The sequence below is a fragment of the Camellia sinensis genome, chromosome 10 (assembly GCF_055761805.1).
Source record: "Camellia sinensis isolate YWXY chromosome 10, ASM5576180v1, whole genome shotgun sequence".
NCBI classification, from domain to species: Eukaryota; Viridiplantae; Streptophyta; class Magnoliopsida; order Ericales; family Theaceae; genus Camellia; species Camellia sinensis.
In genome coordinates this window covers 134,084,459-134,102,362 of record NC_138970.1, presented here as the reverse complement: position 1 = coordinate 134,102,362, position 17,904 = coordinate 134,084,459, and the positions used below count along the sequence as shown (strand labels likewise).

General features: G+C 39.7%; 1 protein-coding gene across 1 annotated transcript; it reads left to right on the top strand.

Moving 5' to 3' along the window:
* The first annotated feature begins 1,500 nt into the window (after positions 1–1,500).
* On the top strand, positions 1,501–12,055 carry LOC114293525 (metal transporter Nramp3.2-like). Its single transcript, XM_082892406.1, has 3 exons — positions 1,501–2,126; positions 9,997–10,133; positions 10,662–12,055. The coding sequence occupies exons 1-3, from the start codon at positions 1,540–1,542 to the stop codon at positions 11,456–11,458; spliced, it is 1,521 nt and encodes a 506-aa protein (XP_082748532.1). The 5' UTR covers positions 1,501–1,539; the 3' UTR covers positions 11,459–12,055.
* Positions 12,056–17,904: the final 5,849 nt, after the last annotated feature.

Sequence of the window (17,904 nt, the reverse complement as noted above, 5' to 3'; positions counted from 1 at the left end):
CATAAATATATCAAAAATATTACAAAAAAAAAGAAACTAATAACAGGGCCTTATTGAAGTTGCTTTTGTCATCCATTACTTGCACCAAAACGACTGCGTGTCTATCATACCACCGTACTGTGACAGCACGCCTCAAATTCCCATTTACCTAATCCCTAATGAATCCGGATCCTCAGTGCCCCTTTCCTGCGGCACACCCCTGTAGCCCTCCAAAACGACGTCGTTTTGGAGGGTTTTTTTTTTTCTTTTCTTCTTCTTCTTTGATTCGATAACAGAGGGGAGGGGAGGGGAAGAAGAGAGAGAGGAAGGGAGAAGAAGAGGGAAGAAGAAGGAAGAGGGAGGGAAGAAGAAGGAAGAGGGCAGCCCCGAGCAGCCATGGCACAGAAAGGAAGGGAGAAGAAGGGAGAAGAAAACGGAAGAAGAAGGAAGAGGGCAGCCCCGAGCAGCCATGGCGGTGGTGAGGTCGAAGGAGCAGCCCCGAGCAGCCATGGCGGCTCCAGATCTGGCAGGAGTGGAGGAGAACTTGTCCTCTCCCTCTTCTGCAACGGCCTCGGCAGCTCCCCTCCCGTCCGTCCTCTCCCTCTTCTGCGACGGCTTCGGCGGCTCCCCTCCCGCCACCCTTCTTCTTCTCCCCTCTTCTTTTCCCTTCCTCTCTCTCTTCTTCCCTTCCCCTCCCCTCTGTTATCGAATCAAAGAAGAAGAAGAAAAGAAAAGAAAAGAAAAAAAAAAAAAACCCTCCAAAACGACGTCATTTTGGAGGGCTACAGGGGTGTGCCGCAAGAAAGGGGCACCGAGGATCCGGATTCAATCCCTAACCGTCCCCAAACTTGGAAAAAATCAAGTGTATCACATGGTCTGTACCCAATAATTTCTCCCAAACTTGGCATCCAAACGACCCTAGCCTCCCTTATTTTGACTAAAAAATTAAGGATAAATTACACTTACACCCCTGAACTTTAAATTTAATACATATCACTCTGATGTTTGGAAAATTACACTGACCCCCTGTCATTGTAATTATTTAGACGAAATGAAAACATTAAACTCATGCACTCTCCCTTTTTTTATTTTGTTTTACTTTCTTTTTTTTCTCCCTTTCCTTTACTTTTTTTTTTTAATGTAATTTCCTCTGTTTTTATTAGGAGTTGTTACCTTTTATATAAGTAGGGAATTTGTGAAATGAGACTATTGACCACAGGAATAAAAATATAATTTTCAGAACATCAGGAAGTGAGTTGTAATTAAACCAAAACCTTAAGGATTGTCAATGTAATTTAGCCAAAAATTAAAATCTTTGCACGATTTATTTTATTTTGTTTTGTATGACCCACAGGCCTGCGATTGGCCAGTTTTTTTTTTTTTTTCCAGCGTATGTGCATGTTGGTGGAGAGTGGTCTCAATCAGTTTATTTATTTATTTATTTATTTATTTATTTTTATTTATTTTTATTTTTTTAACAGCGTATGTGCATGGGGAGTGGTCTCAATCAGGTCTCTTCTATGTAAGGCTTCCTCCTATGTCGTCACCTTATCCACTCCGATGGCCACAGTGGTGTTGTTGGTTCTACTAGTGTTTCTCATCTTGTTTATTAGAGTTGCTTATCAAACTATAACTTGTTGCTTGATCACACGAAGACGCATCAAGAAATTCATGGAAAAGAAAGGAGTGCATGGTTCGAAACCCCGATTTCCTGTCGGGAAAATCTCAGACATGGCTTCCCTCGTCTCCAAATCCACCTCCAAAGGCATGGACTCCATCAACCATGACATCGTTGGCCGTCTCTTGCTCCATTTCCTCATCTGGTCCAAACAATACGGTCAGGGGGATATTCAAGCCGGCGCGATTGCTGGGTATTCTCTACTTTGGCTCCTTTTGTGGGCCACGGCTATGGGGCTTCTGGTTCAGCTGTTGGCGGTGCGGCTCGGCGTGGCTACGGGTAAACACTTGGCAGAGCTGTGTAGAGAAGAGTACCCGAAATGGGCTCGGTGGTTGTTGTGGGTGATGGCGGAGGTTGCTCTGATTGGGGCGGATATTCAGCAAGTGATTGGGAGTGCGATTGCGATTAAGATTTTGAGTAATGGGGTTGTTCCTCTTTGGGGTGGTGTTGTTATCGCTGGTTGTGATTGGTAATTTCATGAAAACCCGTTCTCTGTGAATAATAATTTGATACAAATGTTTCAATGTTGGTGTGGTTGATTTTGGAAATTTTCAACTTGGAGGTTTTGATGGGTTTTTGGTTTTGATAATTTTCTGTGTTCTATGTTTTCTTCAATTCTTGCAATATGATTCATTTGCTGAGATCGAGTCAGTTGTTAAAACATAATCCTGTTTCTAAATTTGGATATACTTTTGGGTAAATTACACTGACCACCCCAGAGGTTTACTTTAATTACAGGGATCTCCTCTATAGTTTCGGTAAATTACACTAACCTCCGACTGAGATTTACCTTAATTACAGGGATCTCTCCTATAATTTCAAAAATAACAAGACCTCCCCTATAACTTCAAAAATAATTATATATATATATATATATACGCACAAATGCATACATATCAAAACCCAGCCGCCATTTCATCCTGTGTTCCTTTTTTGGGGGTTATAAGCAAAAATCTGAAGAAGACCCAGATTGGTTTGAAGGTCGAGAGCTTAAATTAATGGAAAAAATGAAAGGATTGTTGGACGAGGCTGCAAAAAGGTATATTCAAGGTGTGAATAAGCCATGAATGAGAGAGAGAGAGTCAAAGCTCTTTTGCAGAGACTTTTCTCTCTCCTAACCTCTTGTTTCTACAACTCTCTTCTCTATCAAATTATCTAATTGTCTCTCTCTCTCTCTCTCTCTCTCTCTCTCTGTGTGTGTCCGTCTTTTCCTTCCAAAAGGTGGAATAAGACACAGAATAAGCTTCCCTTAGGATTTGAAGATCTGCATGAGGATCTGATGGCCAAGCTTTTGCAGCCCAAATCTAAGCTCCTCAAGGTTGATCTTGCCTCTCTTGTTGGTGTCCATTGCATCAAATGCTACCTTTATACCAGCCACTTCCTCCAATGACAAATGCTATGCAATCACCCTTAGAGCTCTTTTTTTGAAGAATCGGTGAGCGAAGATGGAGGTCCAATTGAGAGAGTGGGTTTTTACTTCACTGAAGCTCTCTACTCCGGAGTCTCACACCAAGCCAAGAAGACCCTCTATATATATATACATATACATATATATATATATATATAACAGATCACAGATTCATCAAATCGCCACCGCCGCTGCTTCCAACTTCATCTTTGTAAACCCTAATCGTCGATTGAACCCCCATAGGATATGTATGTGTTTATATATATGTATTCTCTCTCTCTCTATATATATATAGAGGAATGAATGAGAGGGGTGTTATGGTCAATTTTACAAGATAACGTTGTTTGAGCTCTGTGCGGGGGTGATTTCCGCACTATGAAGAAGGGTTGAACTTCGTGGATGAACACCGTGCTCCGGGAATTGAAGATCTGCACAGAGTAACAAACGGTGAGGCTGCCCGACCGGGGTTTGGTCGGAAACCCCTCCGATGGTAAAGTCAGGGACATAGGGAGAGGAAAAAGAGAGAATACAAAGAGTATATGTGTTGAGTGTGTCCATTTTCGGATCCCTTCAGAGTGAATAGTGTTCACCTTTTATAGGAGAAGGTTGTTTGTCGTTCAAGTCTTTCTCTCTCCGCCATCTGTCCAACGTGTCTTATTCGTGGTCGTCTCCTATTGGAGGAGGACGACCACTCCGCCTGACACTCGGGTGCAAGTCTGTTTTGTTTATCTCATCAGCGGACATCTCTCATTGGAAGAGGACGACCACTCCGCCTGCCATTCAGACGCAGGTCTGCCATATATGCTCATTGTCCCTCTGCACCTCCATGTCTCCACGTTATGTTCATACAGAGGGAGAGGAGCAGAGTTGTTTGTCTCTAGTGGACCCAAGAAAGATCTTCAGTGAATTGGCCTTCTCTAAGTTGGTCTGCTCTAGAACGGTTGTCCAACCAGGAGGTCCAACATGTTGCTCAACCCACTTCGGAGTGGTTCTGTCCATCCAGAAGGTCCAATATGTTGCTCAACCCACTTCGGAGTGGTTCTGTCCATCCAGAAGGTCCACCATGTTGCTCGGCCCACTTTGGAGTGACGCTCGTACATTGGGCCGAACTCCTATGATTGTCTTACTTCGGAGCAAGTGTTGGCCATAGGGCTGAGGTCCGACCTAGCTCCACCTTGGAGTGAGTGTTGCATTGGGCCTAGCTCCACTTTGGAGTGACGCTCGTACATTGGGCCGAACTCCTATGATTGTCTTACTTCGGAGCAAGTGTTGGCCATAGGGCCGAGGTCCGACCTAGCTCCACCTTGGAGTGAGTGTTGCATTGGGCCTAGCTCCACTTTGGAGTGACGCTCGTACATTGGGCTGAACTCCTATGATTGTCTTACTTCGGAGCAAGTGTTGGCCATAGGGCCAAGGTCCGACCTAGCTCCACCTTGGAGTGAGTGTTGCATTGGGCCTAGCACCAAGACTTGATTAATTTTCACCCACTTCATTTGCCCCCTGGCTTGCACTTACGTTTGGCGAAGCGGAAGCCAATTCTGTCACCAACTTCGAAGTTTGGGTGATCACAACTTAATTTGAGCTCCATGAGCTGGATTAAAAATTATTGTTCGGTCTAACATATGCGTCTGCCCAATGTTTTGTAGCTCGGTTGTGCCCCCAAACTAAATGTGTCTTCACTAGCCTCGTAATTGTCTAGCTTGGTGTTTTTTTTTTTTTCTCAGTCGGCTGAGCGTCATTGCTTGACTTGAAAAATATATATATATATATATATGCAGAATAGTATATATATATATATATATATATTTTTGCAGTGTTCGTCGATTGGGCCGAGCAACACAGCGACGCTTCAAAGCAGGCCAAGTGTGCTTTATCACAGCTTTGTTCTAATTTGAAAGACATTCGCTATCTTTTTGCTCGGTCCTACTTGTAAGAGATAAATTGGTGTTGGTCTCAATGCTTGGTCGACCAAGTCCTGCCCCTCCACTCTGCTCGGTCTCGAAGCATAGCTTGCTAACATTGCTTGGTCATGCGGATCATGCACCATTTTCTTGTTTGGACATGATTAACACGTCCATTTGTTCAGCTCGTTTCTTCATATATTAGTCGGTCGTTTTACCTTCAGCTTAAGGATTGTCCGTCACTTAGTTAGTTGGCCGTAGCAGCTTGTTTGCATAATTTTTGTTTTTCAACACCGAGTTGCTTGGTCGGCCCTAGCAGCTTTGGCGTTGCGAGTTTGCATTTTTTAATTCGGTTTCTCTACCACCAAGCTACTGTCAATGTTAGCACCTCTTATCTTGAGAGTTGTCTAGCACATAGTCGTTATAGTCTTGGTATCGACTTCGATAATATTGACTCTCGTCGGGCACTGCACTCCTTCGACCTTTGCTTGTTGTTTGTAGTGTATTTATTTGGTAGAATGTTGCACTTCCAACTTTGTTTGTTGTCAATCTTTTGGTTGTTTACTCGAGCTATGAAACTTGGTCTTGCTTAGCTAGTTTTGACTTGCTTCCTTTGCTCGGTCCATTTTGGAGTGGATGTTAGGCGTCCAATCAGCCACTATTGCTTGGTCCACTTTGGAGTGAGCATTGAGCGTCCGACCAACTTTCATTGCTCAGCCTTTGTTGCTCGGCCTAGGCATTGGGTGTCTGACCAACTTCTGCTGCTCGGCCCAGTCGTTGGGTGTCTGACCAACTTTTGTTGCTCGGCCCAAGCGTTGGGCGTTTGACCAACTTCTACTGCTTAGCCCAGGCATTGGACGTCCGATCAACTTTTGTTGCTTGGCCCAAGCGTCGGGCGTCCAACCAACTTCTATTGCTCGGCCCAGGCATTGGGCGTCCAACCAACTTTTGTTGCTCGGTCCATTTCAAAGTGAGCATTAGGTGTCCGGCTAACTTTCGTTGCTCGGCCCACTTCGGAATGGGTGTTGGGCATCCAATTAACATCCATTGCTCGGCGCACTTAAGAGTAGGCATTGGGTATCCAACCAACCGTTGTTGCTCGGTCGAAGCGTTGGGCGTCTGACCAACTTCTATTGCTCGGCCCAGGCATTGGGCGTCCGACAAACTTTTATTGCTCGGCCCAAGCATTGGGCGTCCGACAAACTTTTGTTGCTCGGTCTACTTCAGAGTGAGCATTGGGCGTCCGACCAACTTCCGTTGCTCGGCCTACTTCAAAATGGGTGTTGGGCGTCCAATTAACTTCTGTTGCTCGGCCCAAGCTTTAGGCGTCTAACTAACTTCTATTGCTCGGCCCAAGCATTGGGCGTTTGACCAACTTCTATTGCTCGGCCCAGGGATTGGGCGTCCGACAAACTTTTATTGCTCGGCCCAGGCATTGGGCGTCCGACAAACTTTTGTTGCTCGGTCTACTTCAGAGTGAGCATTGGGCGTCCAATTAACTTCTGTTGCTCGACCCAAGCTTTAGGGGTCTAACTAACTTCTATTGCTCGGTCTAAGCGTTGGGCGTTTGACCAACTTTTGCTGCTCGGCCTACTTCGAAGTGGACGTTCGGAGTCCAACCAACCTCCATTGCTTAGCTCGCTTCAAAGTGGGCATTGGGCATCCAACCAACCTCTATTGTTCATCCCTCTTTGTAGCTCTTCCACTTCGTATCACCTTCGTTAGGCTGAGGTCCTTTTGTAATGAAACTTTAAGTTAATAAAGTATCTTCGAAATTTGCCAAGTGTTGGACTTGTAACTCGAACTTTCAATTTCTTCATGTTTATGTTGTTTGCCCCCAGCCGAGCAACAAGGATGTAGCCCTACATTGTTCGTTGTTCGACTAGACTTCGCCTTATGCCTTTGAAAAGTTAAGTTGCTCTTCCAGTTAGCAATAATAGGGAAACCTTGCAATATTTCCCGTTTGGCCTTAATTGAATTAGTTGTCTTGCCCTCAATCGATCATCATTGTTCGGCCGTTACTTGACTCGGTTACACCTCTGTTTATCCCACTTTGGAGTGGAGAGCAAGATTTGACCTAGTTTCTGTTCAGACTTCATTGTAGAGGGCTCGGTTTAACCTAGCTCTTGTTCGGTCCACTTCGGAGTGGCATTTGTTCGGCACACTTTGGAGTAGATGGCTAGGTTGAACCTATCTTCTTTTTGGCCTACGTTGGGTGGCCTCTATTCAACCCACCTCTTAGTGAAGGACTAGCTTCGATCTAACTTCTGTTTGGCACACTTCAGAGTGGCTTTCGTTCGTCGCACTTCGGGGTGGACAGTTAGGTTTAACCTAGCTTCTATTCGGCTTATATCGGAGTGGCCTTTGTTCGGCCCACATCGAACTGGTCAACTAGGATCAACCTAGACCTTTGTTAGGCCCACACTAAGGTGGTCGGCTGGGATCGGTCCAGACCTTTGTTAGGCCCACGTCAAGGTGGTCGACTGGGATCAGCCCAGACCTTTGTTAGGCCCACGTCAAGGTGATCGACTGGGATCAGCCCAGACCTTTGTTAGGCCCACACTAAGGTGGTCGGCTGGGATCGATCTAGACCTTTGTTAGGCCCACGTCAAGGTGGTCGACTGGGATCAGCCCAGACCTTTGTTAGGCCTACGTCAAGGTGGTCGACTGGGATCAGCCCAGACCTTTGTTAGGTCCACACTAAGGGGGTTAGCTGGGATCGGCCTAGACCTTTGTTAGGCCCACATCAATGTAGTCGGCTGGGATTAACCCAAACTTATGTTTTGGTTGTACCATACCCTTGTTTGTTGTTTTCTCCATCAATGGAGTCTTTCCTTCCAATAAATGGAACAACTCAATTGCGAGGATATGGTAGAGCTTCACCACATCTAAACTTTGTTTCATCAATACAGATCTCATATTTCAGAAGACCCAGGAGCATCTATCCTTTGTCATTCATCTTCTCCATCATTGGAGTTCTTCCGTCTAGTCGGTGGGACAACTGAATAGTATTGATACCAATCTAGTATTTTGACACTGTTAGGATTATTGGTTCTTTATCATTCGTCTTCTCCAATTGGAGTCCTTCCGTCTAGATGATGAGACGAGTCAGTAACAATGATGCGGTGGTGTTCCATCGTATTTGGACTTTGTTCTTTGATGCAGATCTGGTCCTCCAACACTTTCATAAAATATAGTCCTTTATCGATCATCATCTCTTTCATCGGAGTCCTTTAGAATGAGGCATTAGAACGACTAAACAATAGTACAGTGGTGTACGTCGTGTCTAGACTTCATCTGTCGGTGCAGATCTGGTCTCTCTATATCCATTAGTGCAGATCTAGTTTTCCGGCACTCTTCGAAGTGTTAATTTGTTATCCTTTGTCTTCTCTGTCAACAAAGTCCTTTTCCACAGTGGCAACAAAGGTATCTCTTTCGTTCCCCTCACCAGAGCTTGTCATAGAACAGTGTGGTACTCTCTCCCTTTGGTCGCGGTTGTCTCTATCAAGGGAGCTATGTTGGGGTGACTCGCCGACGATGACATGACGTTGCTCTACTACATCGGTGCTCTATTCGTTAAGGTCTGCAAGGTCTTCATGCCTTCTAGGGAATGCTGGACCGTTATCTTTGGTTCTCTCTGTCATTGGAGTCCTCTCTGCTAGCCCAGAATGGGGTGTATCTTCGATTCCCATCGCCGGAGGTCGTCACGAAGCAAACAGTGGTTTTCCCACAGACGGCGCCAATTGTGCGGGGATGATTTCCGCACTATGAAGAAGGGTTGAACTTCGTGGATGAACACCGTGCTCCGGGAATTGAAGATCTGCACAGAGTAACAAACGGTGAGGCTGCCCGATCGGGGTTTGGTCGGAAACCCCTCCGATGGTAAAGTCAGGGACATAGGGAGAGGAAAAAGAGAGAATACAAAGAGTATATGTGTTGAGTGTGTCCATTTTCGGATCCCTTCAGAGTGAATAGTGTTCACCTTTTATAGGAGAAGGTTGTTTGTCGTTCAAGTCTTTCTCTCTCCGCCATCTGTCCAACGTGTCTTATTCGTGGTCGTCTCCTATTGGAGGAGGACGACCACTCCGCCTGACACTCGGGTGCAGGTCTGTTTTGTTTGTCTCATCAGCGGACATCTCTCATTGGAAGAGGACGACCACTCCGCCTGCCATTCAGACGCAGGTCTGTCATATATGCTCCTTGTCCCTCTGCACCTCCATGTCTCCACGTTATGTTCATACAGAGAGAGAGAAGCAGAGTTGTTTGTCTCTAGTGGACCCAAGAAAGATCTTCAGTGAATTGGCCTTCTCTAAGTTGGTCTGCTCTAGAACAGTTGTCCAACCAGGAGGTCCAACATGTTGCTCAACCCACTTCGGAGTGGTTCTGTCCATCCAGAAGGTCCAATATGTTGCTCAACCCACTTCGGAGTGGTTCTGTCCATCCAGAAGGTCCACCATGTTGCTCGGCCCACTTTGGAGTGACGCTCGTACATTGGGCCGAACTCCTATGATTGTCTTACTTCGGAGCAAGTGTTGGCCATAGGGCCGAGGTCCGACCTAGCTCCACCTTGGAGTGAGTGTTGCATTGGGCCTAGCTCCACTTTGGAGTGACGCTCGTACATTGGGCCGAACTCCTATGATTGTCTTACTTCGGAGCAAGTGTTGGCCATAGGGCCGAGGTCCGACCTAGCTCCACCTTGGAGTGAGTGTTGCATTGGGCCTAGCTCCACTTTGGAGTGACGCTCGTACATTGGGCCGAACTCCTATGATTGTCTTACTTCGGAGCAAGTGTTGGCCATAGGGCCGAGGTTCGACCTAGCTCCACCTTGGAGTGAGTGTTGCGTTGGGCCTAGCACCAAGACTTGATTAATTTTCACCCACTTCAAGCTCTTTTAACGAAAATGGGGAATCTATATATTATTTTCAAAATAGGAGAGGTTAGTGTTATTTTTGAAACTACAACATCTCTAAATATACTATATTAGTTCATATTAATTGTTTTACTAATTTGAGCCCATTTTATCTTTACAGTTTCATTTTTCTATTTCTTGAGAACTATGTTGTGAGGAAACTAGAAGCAGTTTTTGCGGTTCTTATTGCAACGATGGCACTGTCATTTGCTTGGATGTTTGGTGAAACAGTGCCCAATGGAGTAGAACTTCTTCTTGGTGAGAATATTTTATTTTTTCAAATTTACAATTTTTTTAATGTCTAACCAATCTTTGGATTGACATTCTTTGGTATCATTTTCAGAACTGTTGTTATCATTTTTGATGTTCTTAAAACTATGAAAAGTTCACTTATCATTTTCATTTTAATGCCAAACAATTTTTGAAAATTTTATAAACAATTTCAAGGTATTTCATAAAGGGCCTTGTCAGGGCGCAAGAAAAAAAAAAAAAAATGAGACACTTTTTATTGAAATCAAATTTCTTTTTTACAGAATTCAAAACACTTTTTGACATTTCACATTTTTCCCAGACACTTTGACTCCAATTCCAACACTAAACAATGCCTAAGGACACTCATTAGCATTTGCCTTCTTGAAAAAAATGTGTTTTTAGAAAAGTTTCTCGAAGACAATTTTTGGAAATAGTTTTCCGTATCAATTTCATTACAAAAACTGAAAACAATACCAATGTACCCTTCCTTAACTTCTCTGATTCTAAATCACTAACAATTGGATCTCCTTGCAGGTCTTTTAATTCCAAAACTTAGCTCTAAAACAATACAACAGGCGGTCGGTGTTGTGGGTTGCATTATTATGCCTCACAACATATTTTTGCACTCTGCTCTTGTACAATCAAGAGAGATTGACCGGCGCAAGACTGGCCGTGTTCAAGAAGCCCTAAACTACTACTCCACAGAGTCCACTGTTGCCCTCACAATCTCTTTCATGATCAATTTATTTGTTACTGCCGTGTTTGCCAAAGCATTTTATGTTACTGACATAGCCAATAGTATTGGCCTCGTGAATGCGGGACAGTACCTTCAAGAGAAGTACGGGGGAGGGATACTCCCAATTCTGTATATTTGGAGTATTGGGTTATTAGCAGCTGGCCAAAGTAGCACGCTCACAGGTACTTATACTGGTCAATTTATTATGGGAGGCTTTCTAAATTTGAGGTTGAAGAAATGGCTTAGGGCTTTGATAACGAGAAGTTGTGCTATTATCCTGACTATGATTGTTGCTCTTGCTTTTGATACCTCTGAGGACTCGTTAGATGTTCTCAATGAATGGCTTAATGTGCTTCAGTCAATTCAGATCCCTTTTGCGCTTATTCCCCTTCTTTGTTTGGTATCGAAGGAGAAGGTCATGGGTATTTTCAAAATTGGCCCGGTCCTCAAGGTACATTTTTACTCTCTCTCTCTCTCTACTATTGTGTATAAAATGTTGTATCGTCTTTTTGCCCGTACATTTATGATCATCACAATATTGTTTTTAACAACATTTGTTAATAACTCCTCTCATGTCATATTCTTGTTGCATTGAGATCATCTTGAATTTGTTACTTATAATTAGTGGACTAAAAGAGACAATATTCATTCCAAAAAAGATTACAATGATTAGGTTATAGCTTTATTCAATTAAAAAATTTCTTGAAAATATTGATATTGGAACAATTTGAAAATGTAATCCTTCGGACTATATCAATATCCTCTTCTGAATTTGTCTGCTAATTTCTCTTAATTACTAATTGTCAATGAATGAGTTGATTTTCCATGTGTTTGTAAGCCTTCCATTGCTACTGATGTAGTACATAGACTTTTTGCATAGATGGTGCATTTATTGGTGAGGGTGATCAATCTCTATTTTTTGATGATTTTGTATCTTCAAAAGTTTGGTGTTCCATTGATGTTGCTTTTGTTGCTAGCAATGGTAAAATGATAGACGAATCATTCCTTGGATAAACATTAAGGATGCGGAATATTCAGATATATTTCGTAACAATTTAGTTGACTTTCTTTGTTTTCGAGTAGGAAGATTGAAGTTGATATGGTATCTACTTGGTGCAATTTGCTGCAGATTAAATGGGCTGCTTATGATTTTTTATTTTTTATTTTTTTTAAAAATTTGTGTCAGGCTGTTTGTTATGCGAGCGGATCCTCTAGAGTGAATTGTCTGGAGTGATCTCCTAAAGTAGTTGATCCAACGGCTCAGAATAAAACTCACCAAAACGACGTCGTTTTGGTGAGTATTTTGAAAAAAAAAAAAAAAAAAAAATCAGATTTTTTGAAGGTTTTTTTACAGGTCAACAATGGCTTCCATTGTTCATCTTCTTCACAACCCAACAACCTAAATCAACTCTCTCTCTCAAATCCATTCTCTCCATCACCCTCCTCATTCTATCTCTCTCCTCCCCCACTCTCTCTCTCCATAAACGACTTCACCAAATCCGACAGATCCACCGCCGTCTCCGGTGGTAAGTACTTGCTTCCGCTACTCTCGCAGAGCCTAGCGCCACTTCATCAAACGCCTCCGCCACCCTCTTGAACCTCGCTGCCATTGTTGATCTGCAAAAAAAACTTCAAAAAATCTGAATTTTTTTTTTTTTTTTTTTTTCAAAATACTCACCAGTGGGGGAGGAGGGTGATGGAGAGAATGGATTTGAGAGAGAGTTATTGCTGTGATACGGAGTTGAAAGAGAGTTTGATTGGGTTGTTGGGTTGTGAAGAAGATGAACAATGGAAGCCATTGTTGATCTGTAAAAAAACCTTCAAAAAATCTGATTTTTTTTTTTTTTTTTTTTTTTCAAAAAACTCACCAAAACGACGTCGTTTTGGTGAGTTTTATTCTGAGCCGTTGGATCAACTACTTTAGGAGATCACTCCAGACAATTCACTCTAGAGGATCCGCTCGCGTTTGTTATAGTAGCTTATGCAGTAAAAGTAACTTAAATAAGGTGATTATCTTGATAGGAGGTGTTAATAGATTCTACTTGTAAATTTTCAACTTTTAACTTAGAATACAAGCAAAACACACGCATGGAAACAATGGCTGATTAAATCAATGCTTATATATTTCTCTCTCTATTTGCCATTGTTACGTACAGGGTTTGTTTCAGTATTGTTCCTTGATTGTGTTTCACAAAGCACAAAGTGAAAATAAATAAAGAAATATTTTTTCCGGCCCCCTTGACTTGAATGCTAGCTTGAGTTTTTAACTGAGAATTGTGTTTCACTCTTTTTTTCTTTTTATCGGTAGATGGCTTCATGGCTTGTGGTCGCATTGGTGATAGTGATCAACGGTTTTCTTTTGCTGGAATTTTTCTATTCCGAAGTAAATGGATGGTTACTAAGCTCTGGAGTATCTGCTTTTACAGCTGCATACCTTGCATTTATCATATACCTCACAGCCCGGAGCATTACGTTTTCTAACTAGCTCTGCTTTTTACATACCAAGAGGATCACAGACACGAAATTGACCAATCTCGTTCCAACGCCAGCATCAAATGTAAATTATTAAAGCATGCTGTATGACCAACAGTGGGCTGCCAAACTGCTTTTGCATTTATAAATAGATCACATTTTTTTTTGTGCGATATATTATTTAATCACATCTTTTAAGTTTTGTTGTCATTGATTACCATCTTTTTGCTTTACTAATTATCATCCAAATATCCTCGCATGTTTGATGATTTTAAGTTTTGTTGCCGTTGATTACCATCTTTTTGCTTCATTAATCATCATCCAAATATCCTTGCACGTTTGATGATTTGATTTGTGAAGCAAACCCTCTCTCTCTTTGAGATTCTGTTACTGATAGGAGAGAGAAGGGTGGATGAACATCCTCCGGAAGCCCTGTTTACACTCTGTTCCAGTTCCGGTTGCAACAGGGTTCCATCACATGTTTAACAGGATTCCATCACATATTTTAAGTGTAATAATAAATATTTAGATCACATCTTTTAAGTGTGACTAATAACTAATAAAACTTGTAATAATAAACATTTAGATCACAGATTTTAAGTGTGATTAATATCAAATAAAACTAGTGATTAATAATGAGATGGGATCACATATTATATACATTTCTCATTTGAAAAATAATTAATATTATTTTTGTACGTGCATTTGAAGAATGTAATACACACTATATATTATTCTTTTAATCATAACCACATATTAAATGGAATAACATCATATATTTCATAAATAAAAGTTGAATGTTCAAAAGTATATACAAAATAATTAATAAAAGGTTTTTAACTGTAATTACATATATTAAAAAATGAAAAAACTTGAAATACAAAGTTCTTGAATTCTTGGACCATATTCTACATCTTTCCAAGCAATTTCTGACCTGAAAAATAAAAACACAAATTAATTCAAAACTGCTAGAAATATATGAATAAATTTACTATTTGTAGAGACTGTCATCACCTAAAACACAAATTGATGCTCCCATCTAGTTATTTTACATTGCCCTGCTTCTTAAATATTAAAAATTAATAAAATTTATTATCCAGTCATCACCTAAAACAAGATTATGCTGAAATTTCTAGTGGTGTGACACCTAAGCAAGGTTGAAGTTGTGTACATTATTCCATACAAAATGTATATGCGGTGCTAAAAAAAATTTCTAAATAAACAAGGCCACATGACTCGAATTACCAAAGAGAGTTAATAGATGTATCAACACATATATCATCTCCATGTGGAAAGAAGTTTAAATGAATTGTAAAATTCATTCAAAAAATGTACAAGGAATTTAAGGGAAATAAATGAGTCATATATATATATATACATCTGCACACTTGAATTTAAAATATACTCACGAGAAAGATTCTCTATCTCTTCGTCGAGCTTCCTAGTGTTATTTAGCCTAAAGCTAAAGGATTAACTATAAAAAGGCCCATGTTCGATTGAAAACTACCCAACGTTCAAAATTAAGGGGTTGTTTGGGATGATTTAAATAAGTGTATTTTTTGACTTTTTATGAAATATGGGTTAGGTTTGGGTTGGGTTTAAAGTGATGTGTTAGAGAGGTGATATGACTTAAATAAGATGATGTGGCTTAATAAGATAGTGACTTTTTGACTTTTTTCAAACATGCCAAACCAAGCCTAAATAAATTTTACACATACCATTAGTATAACAAGAATCTAACATACCACTAAATCATCAAAAACCTGGTACACTACATAGAGGATATGTGACACGCATATATAGTAATGAACGTCTAGCAGAAAAAGATCATAAAAAAGAATTACTGAACTTCAATTTATAAAGAAGAAAGAAAATACAGTATTTAAGAAATCAAATATTTTATTTTTGCTTTGAATTCTTTTTTCCCAGTGGCAAGCAACTTGGGCGGTGAAAACTTTTTTTTAAAAACAATTGGCATAAAGGGAAGTTGAATGTGTAGTAGTGAGACTCAAAACCGGCCATCACCACTGGTAACGAGTGAGTTTGGCAAACACAAAATGAGCCACAAACCATCCAAGTGGCCCACAGACAAAATTGACTGGATTCTTAAGCTAAGTTTGGCAAACATTGTCTTCAATTTCAAATGATGTTTCATCTTCTTTCTAGAATAAGCTTCTCAGATATAATATCAAAAGCATATTGACTTATATCTTTAACATGTACAAATTTTGGGGCAGGGACTTTTGGAAAACTATGAAAGAAGTTTTCAGAAAAATAACAAAGGAGAAAAAAAAAAAAAAGTAGAGATATACCTTTTTTTCTGATTGTTTATCATTAGATGAGATATCATTAGGGACCTGGACAGTTTCAACGTGAGAATTAATAATATTAGAAACTTAAAATAACAAAATAAAACTTGAACTTGAAATAGTAATGCATCATTTTATCTTGATACACTAATGCCTTGAGGTTAGAACAATCAAGATTAGAATTGTTCTGATAGAAGGTTAGCAACTCAGGCTTATGCACCACAGTGTTAATCATATCATTCCAGATTTTTGACCACCAAGGATTCTGTTCAATACCAGAACACAGCCCAATTCTCTAGGCCACATAAACTAGGATGACAGGATGGAAGCATGAACCATGTTTCTATTAGGCGTGAGTTCAATCCATTTTGTCCACTACTCCCTCAGGTACACTATTTAAAGGTTGAGGAACCCATTTTCATGGGCTAATCTTCCTTGTGTCCATGCTTCTTAGACACTATCTGATAAAGAATCAATGTCCTTAAATATGTCCTAAGAAACCCTTGCATTGTGCTCTAACCCTTTGATTTCTTGTTGGTGCCGAAAGCTCTACTTAATTGTAACTATGATTCTTATGCTATTGCATACGAAATAGTTTTTTTAGCAAATCTGTAAAAAGATAATTTTACGCTTAATATTTTTAGAAATCTCACTATGCATCCCCACAAGAGCTCTGCAATACAATAAGGGTGTGTTTGATTGGACGGACTAGATAAGAGGGATTAGAATCCATCGGACTTGAGTCCTGGGACTTGTGAATCCCCCGGACTATTTGGTTGGATTAGATATGTATGCTGTGTTTGTTTTTTCATGAGATTAGATGTCTAGAAAAGACTATTTTTAGTGAATCTAACGTTTGGTTGCATGGATTGGATAGGATAAATGAACAAAAGACTATTTTACCATTTTTTCAATTGTTTACTAAGTAACAGCAATATTAAATATATCTTTAATATTTTAATTATTTTTAGCTAGATTAAATAAAAATTTATTTTGTTTTATTTTTTACACAATTAAATAAATTTATTTTTTAAAATAAATAAATAAATAAATAAAATATCAATAAAAATTTATATTATTTTTTTAATTAAAATTTTAAATAAATTTGTTTTTAAAAATAATAATAATTAAATAATGAAATTAAACAATGGATTTAAATTTTTACATTCCAAAAGTTAAGGATTTTTTAAAGGATAAAGAGCACCTTGAAATCTAAGGCTGATTGGGTCATAGTGTATTGGATGGGGCTCAGGAAGGTGCTTATCAGTGGGTACGTGTTGATGTGTTGGTTGATTAGGTCTCCTCTTTATTTGTGTTATTTATTTTCATTGTTGGCTATGTTATGCGGAACTTGATGTGCAAATGAAGATGTATTCGGGAAATTTCTTTAGATTTTATAAAATAATATTGTGTCTTATAGTTCAGAGAAAATTGGTCAAAATGAACCCAGAGAAATTTAAATTTTCTTTAGTTTATAAATGAATCCAGAGAAATTTGAAAACTCAGAGAAAATTGGTCAAAATGAACCCAAAGAAATTTGAATTTTCTCTGGGTTTGAGTGAATTTTTCTGGAGTGGAAAGGGGAATTTCTCTGGGTTGAAGTGAGAATTTCTCTGGTGAGATTTTCTCTATGAAGTTGAATTTTCGCTAGATCAATTTGAGAGACCTTAGACATTATTAAAATATTGAATGTCCTTTATGCTATAAAATCTTAATAACAGGGACTTTAAAAAAAAAAATCTTATATTTTAAACATATTTAACAAAACTAATTATATGATTAAAAAATTTAACAATAAAAATTCAGAATTTATTTTGTTAGTAAGTTCAAATTTTGTTTTTTATTATTTTTCATTATTGTCCTAGATTAATATTTGTAAACACAGATTTAGCTTAATAGAACTCAGTTTTAAGCATCAATTACAAGTTCAGTCTAAAAACTAAAAATGTGCATTTTCTTTTATACATCAAAATTCACAAATAAAAGAAATGTTGATGATATTAGATGTATGTCTAGTTCTTTTGATTATTTCAGGATTATCAATGTTCCTAGGAGGAGCTTTGTTAATGCAGTGCATCTGGTGGCAAAAGCTGCTACTCGGTAATGCCTTGTTTGGTAGGATTTATGTCCAGCTTATTTTAATTTTTAATTTAATTTAAGTTATTTTGATATGTTTGGTTCAGCTTAACAATACAACTTATAGCTTTTTATAAGTAAAAAATTAACTTATTTTTTGAGTAGGGGAGGAGAAGCTTAATTT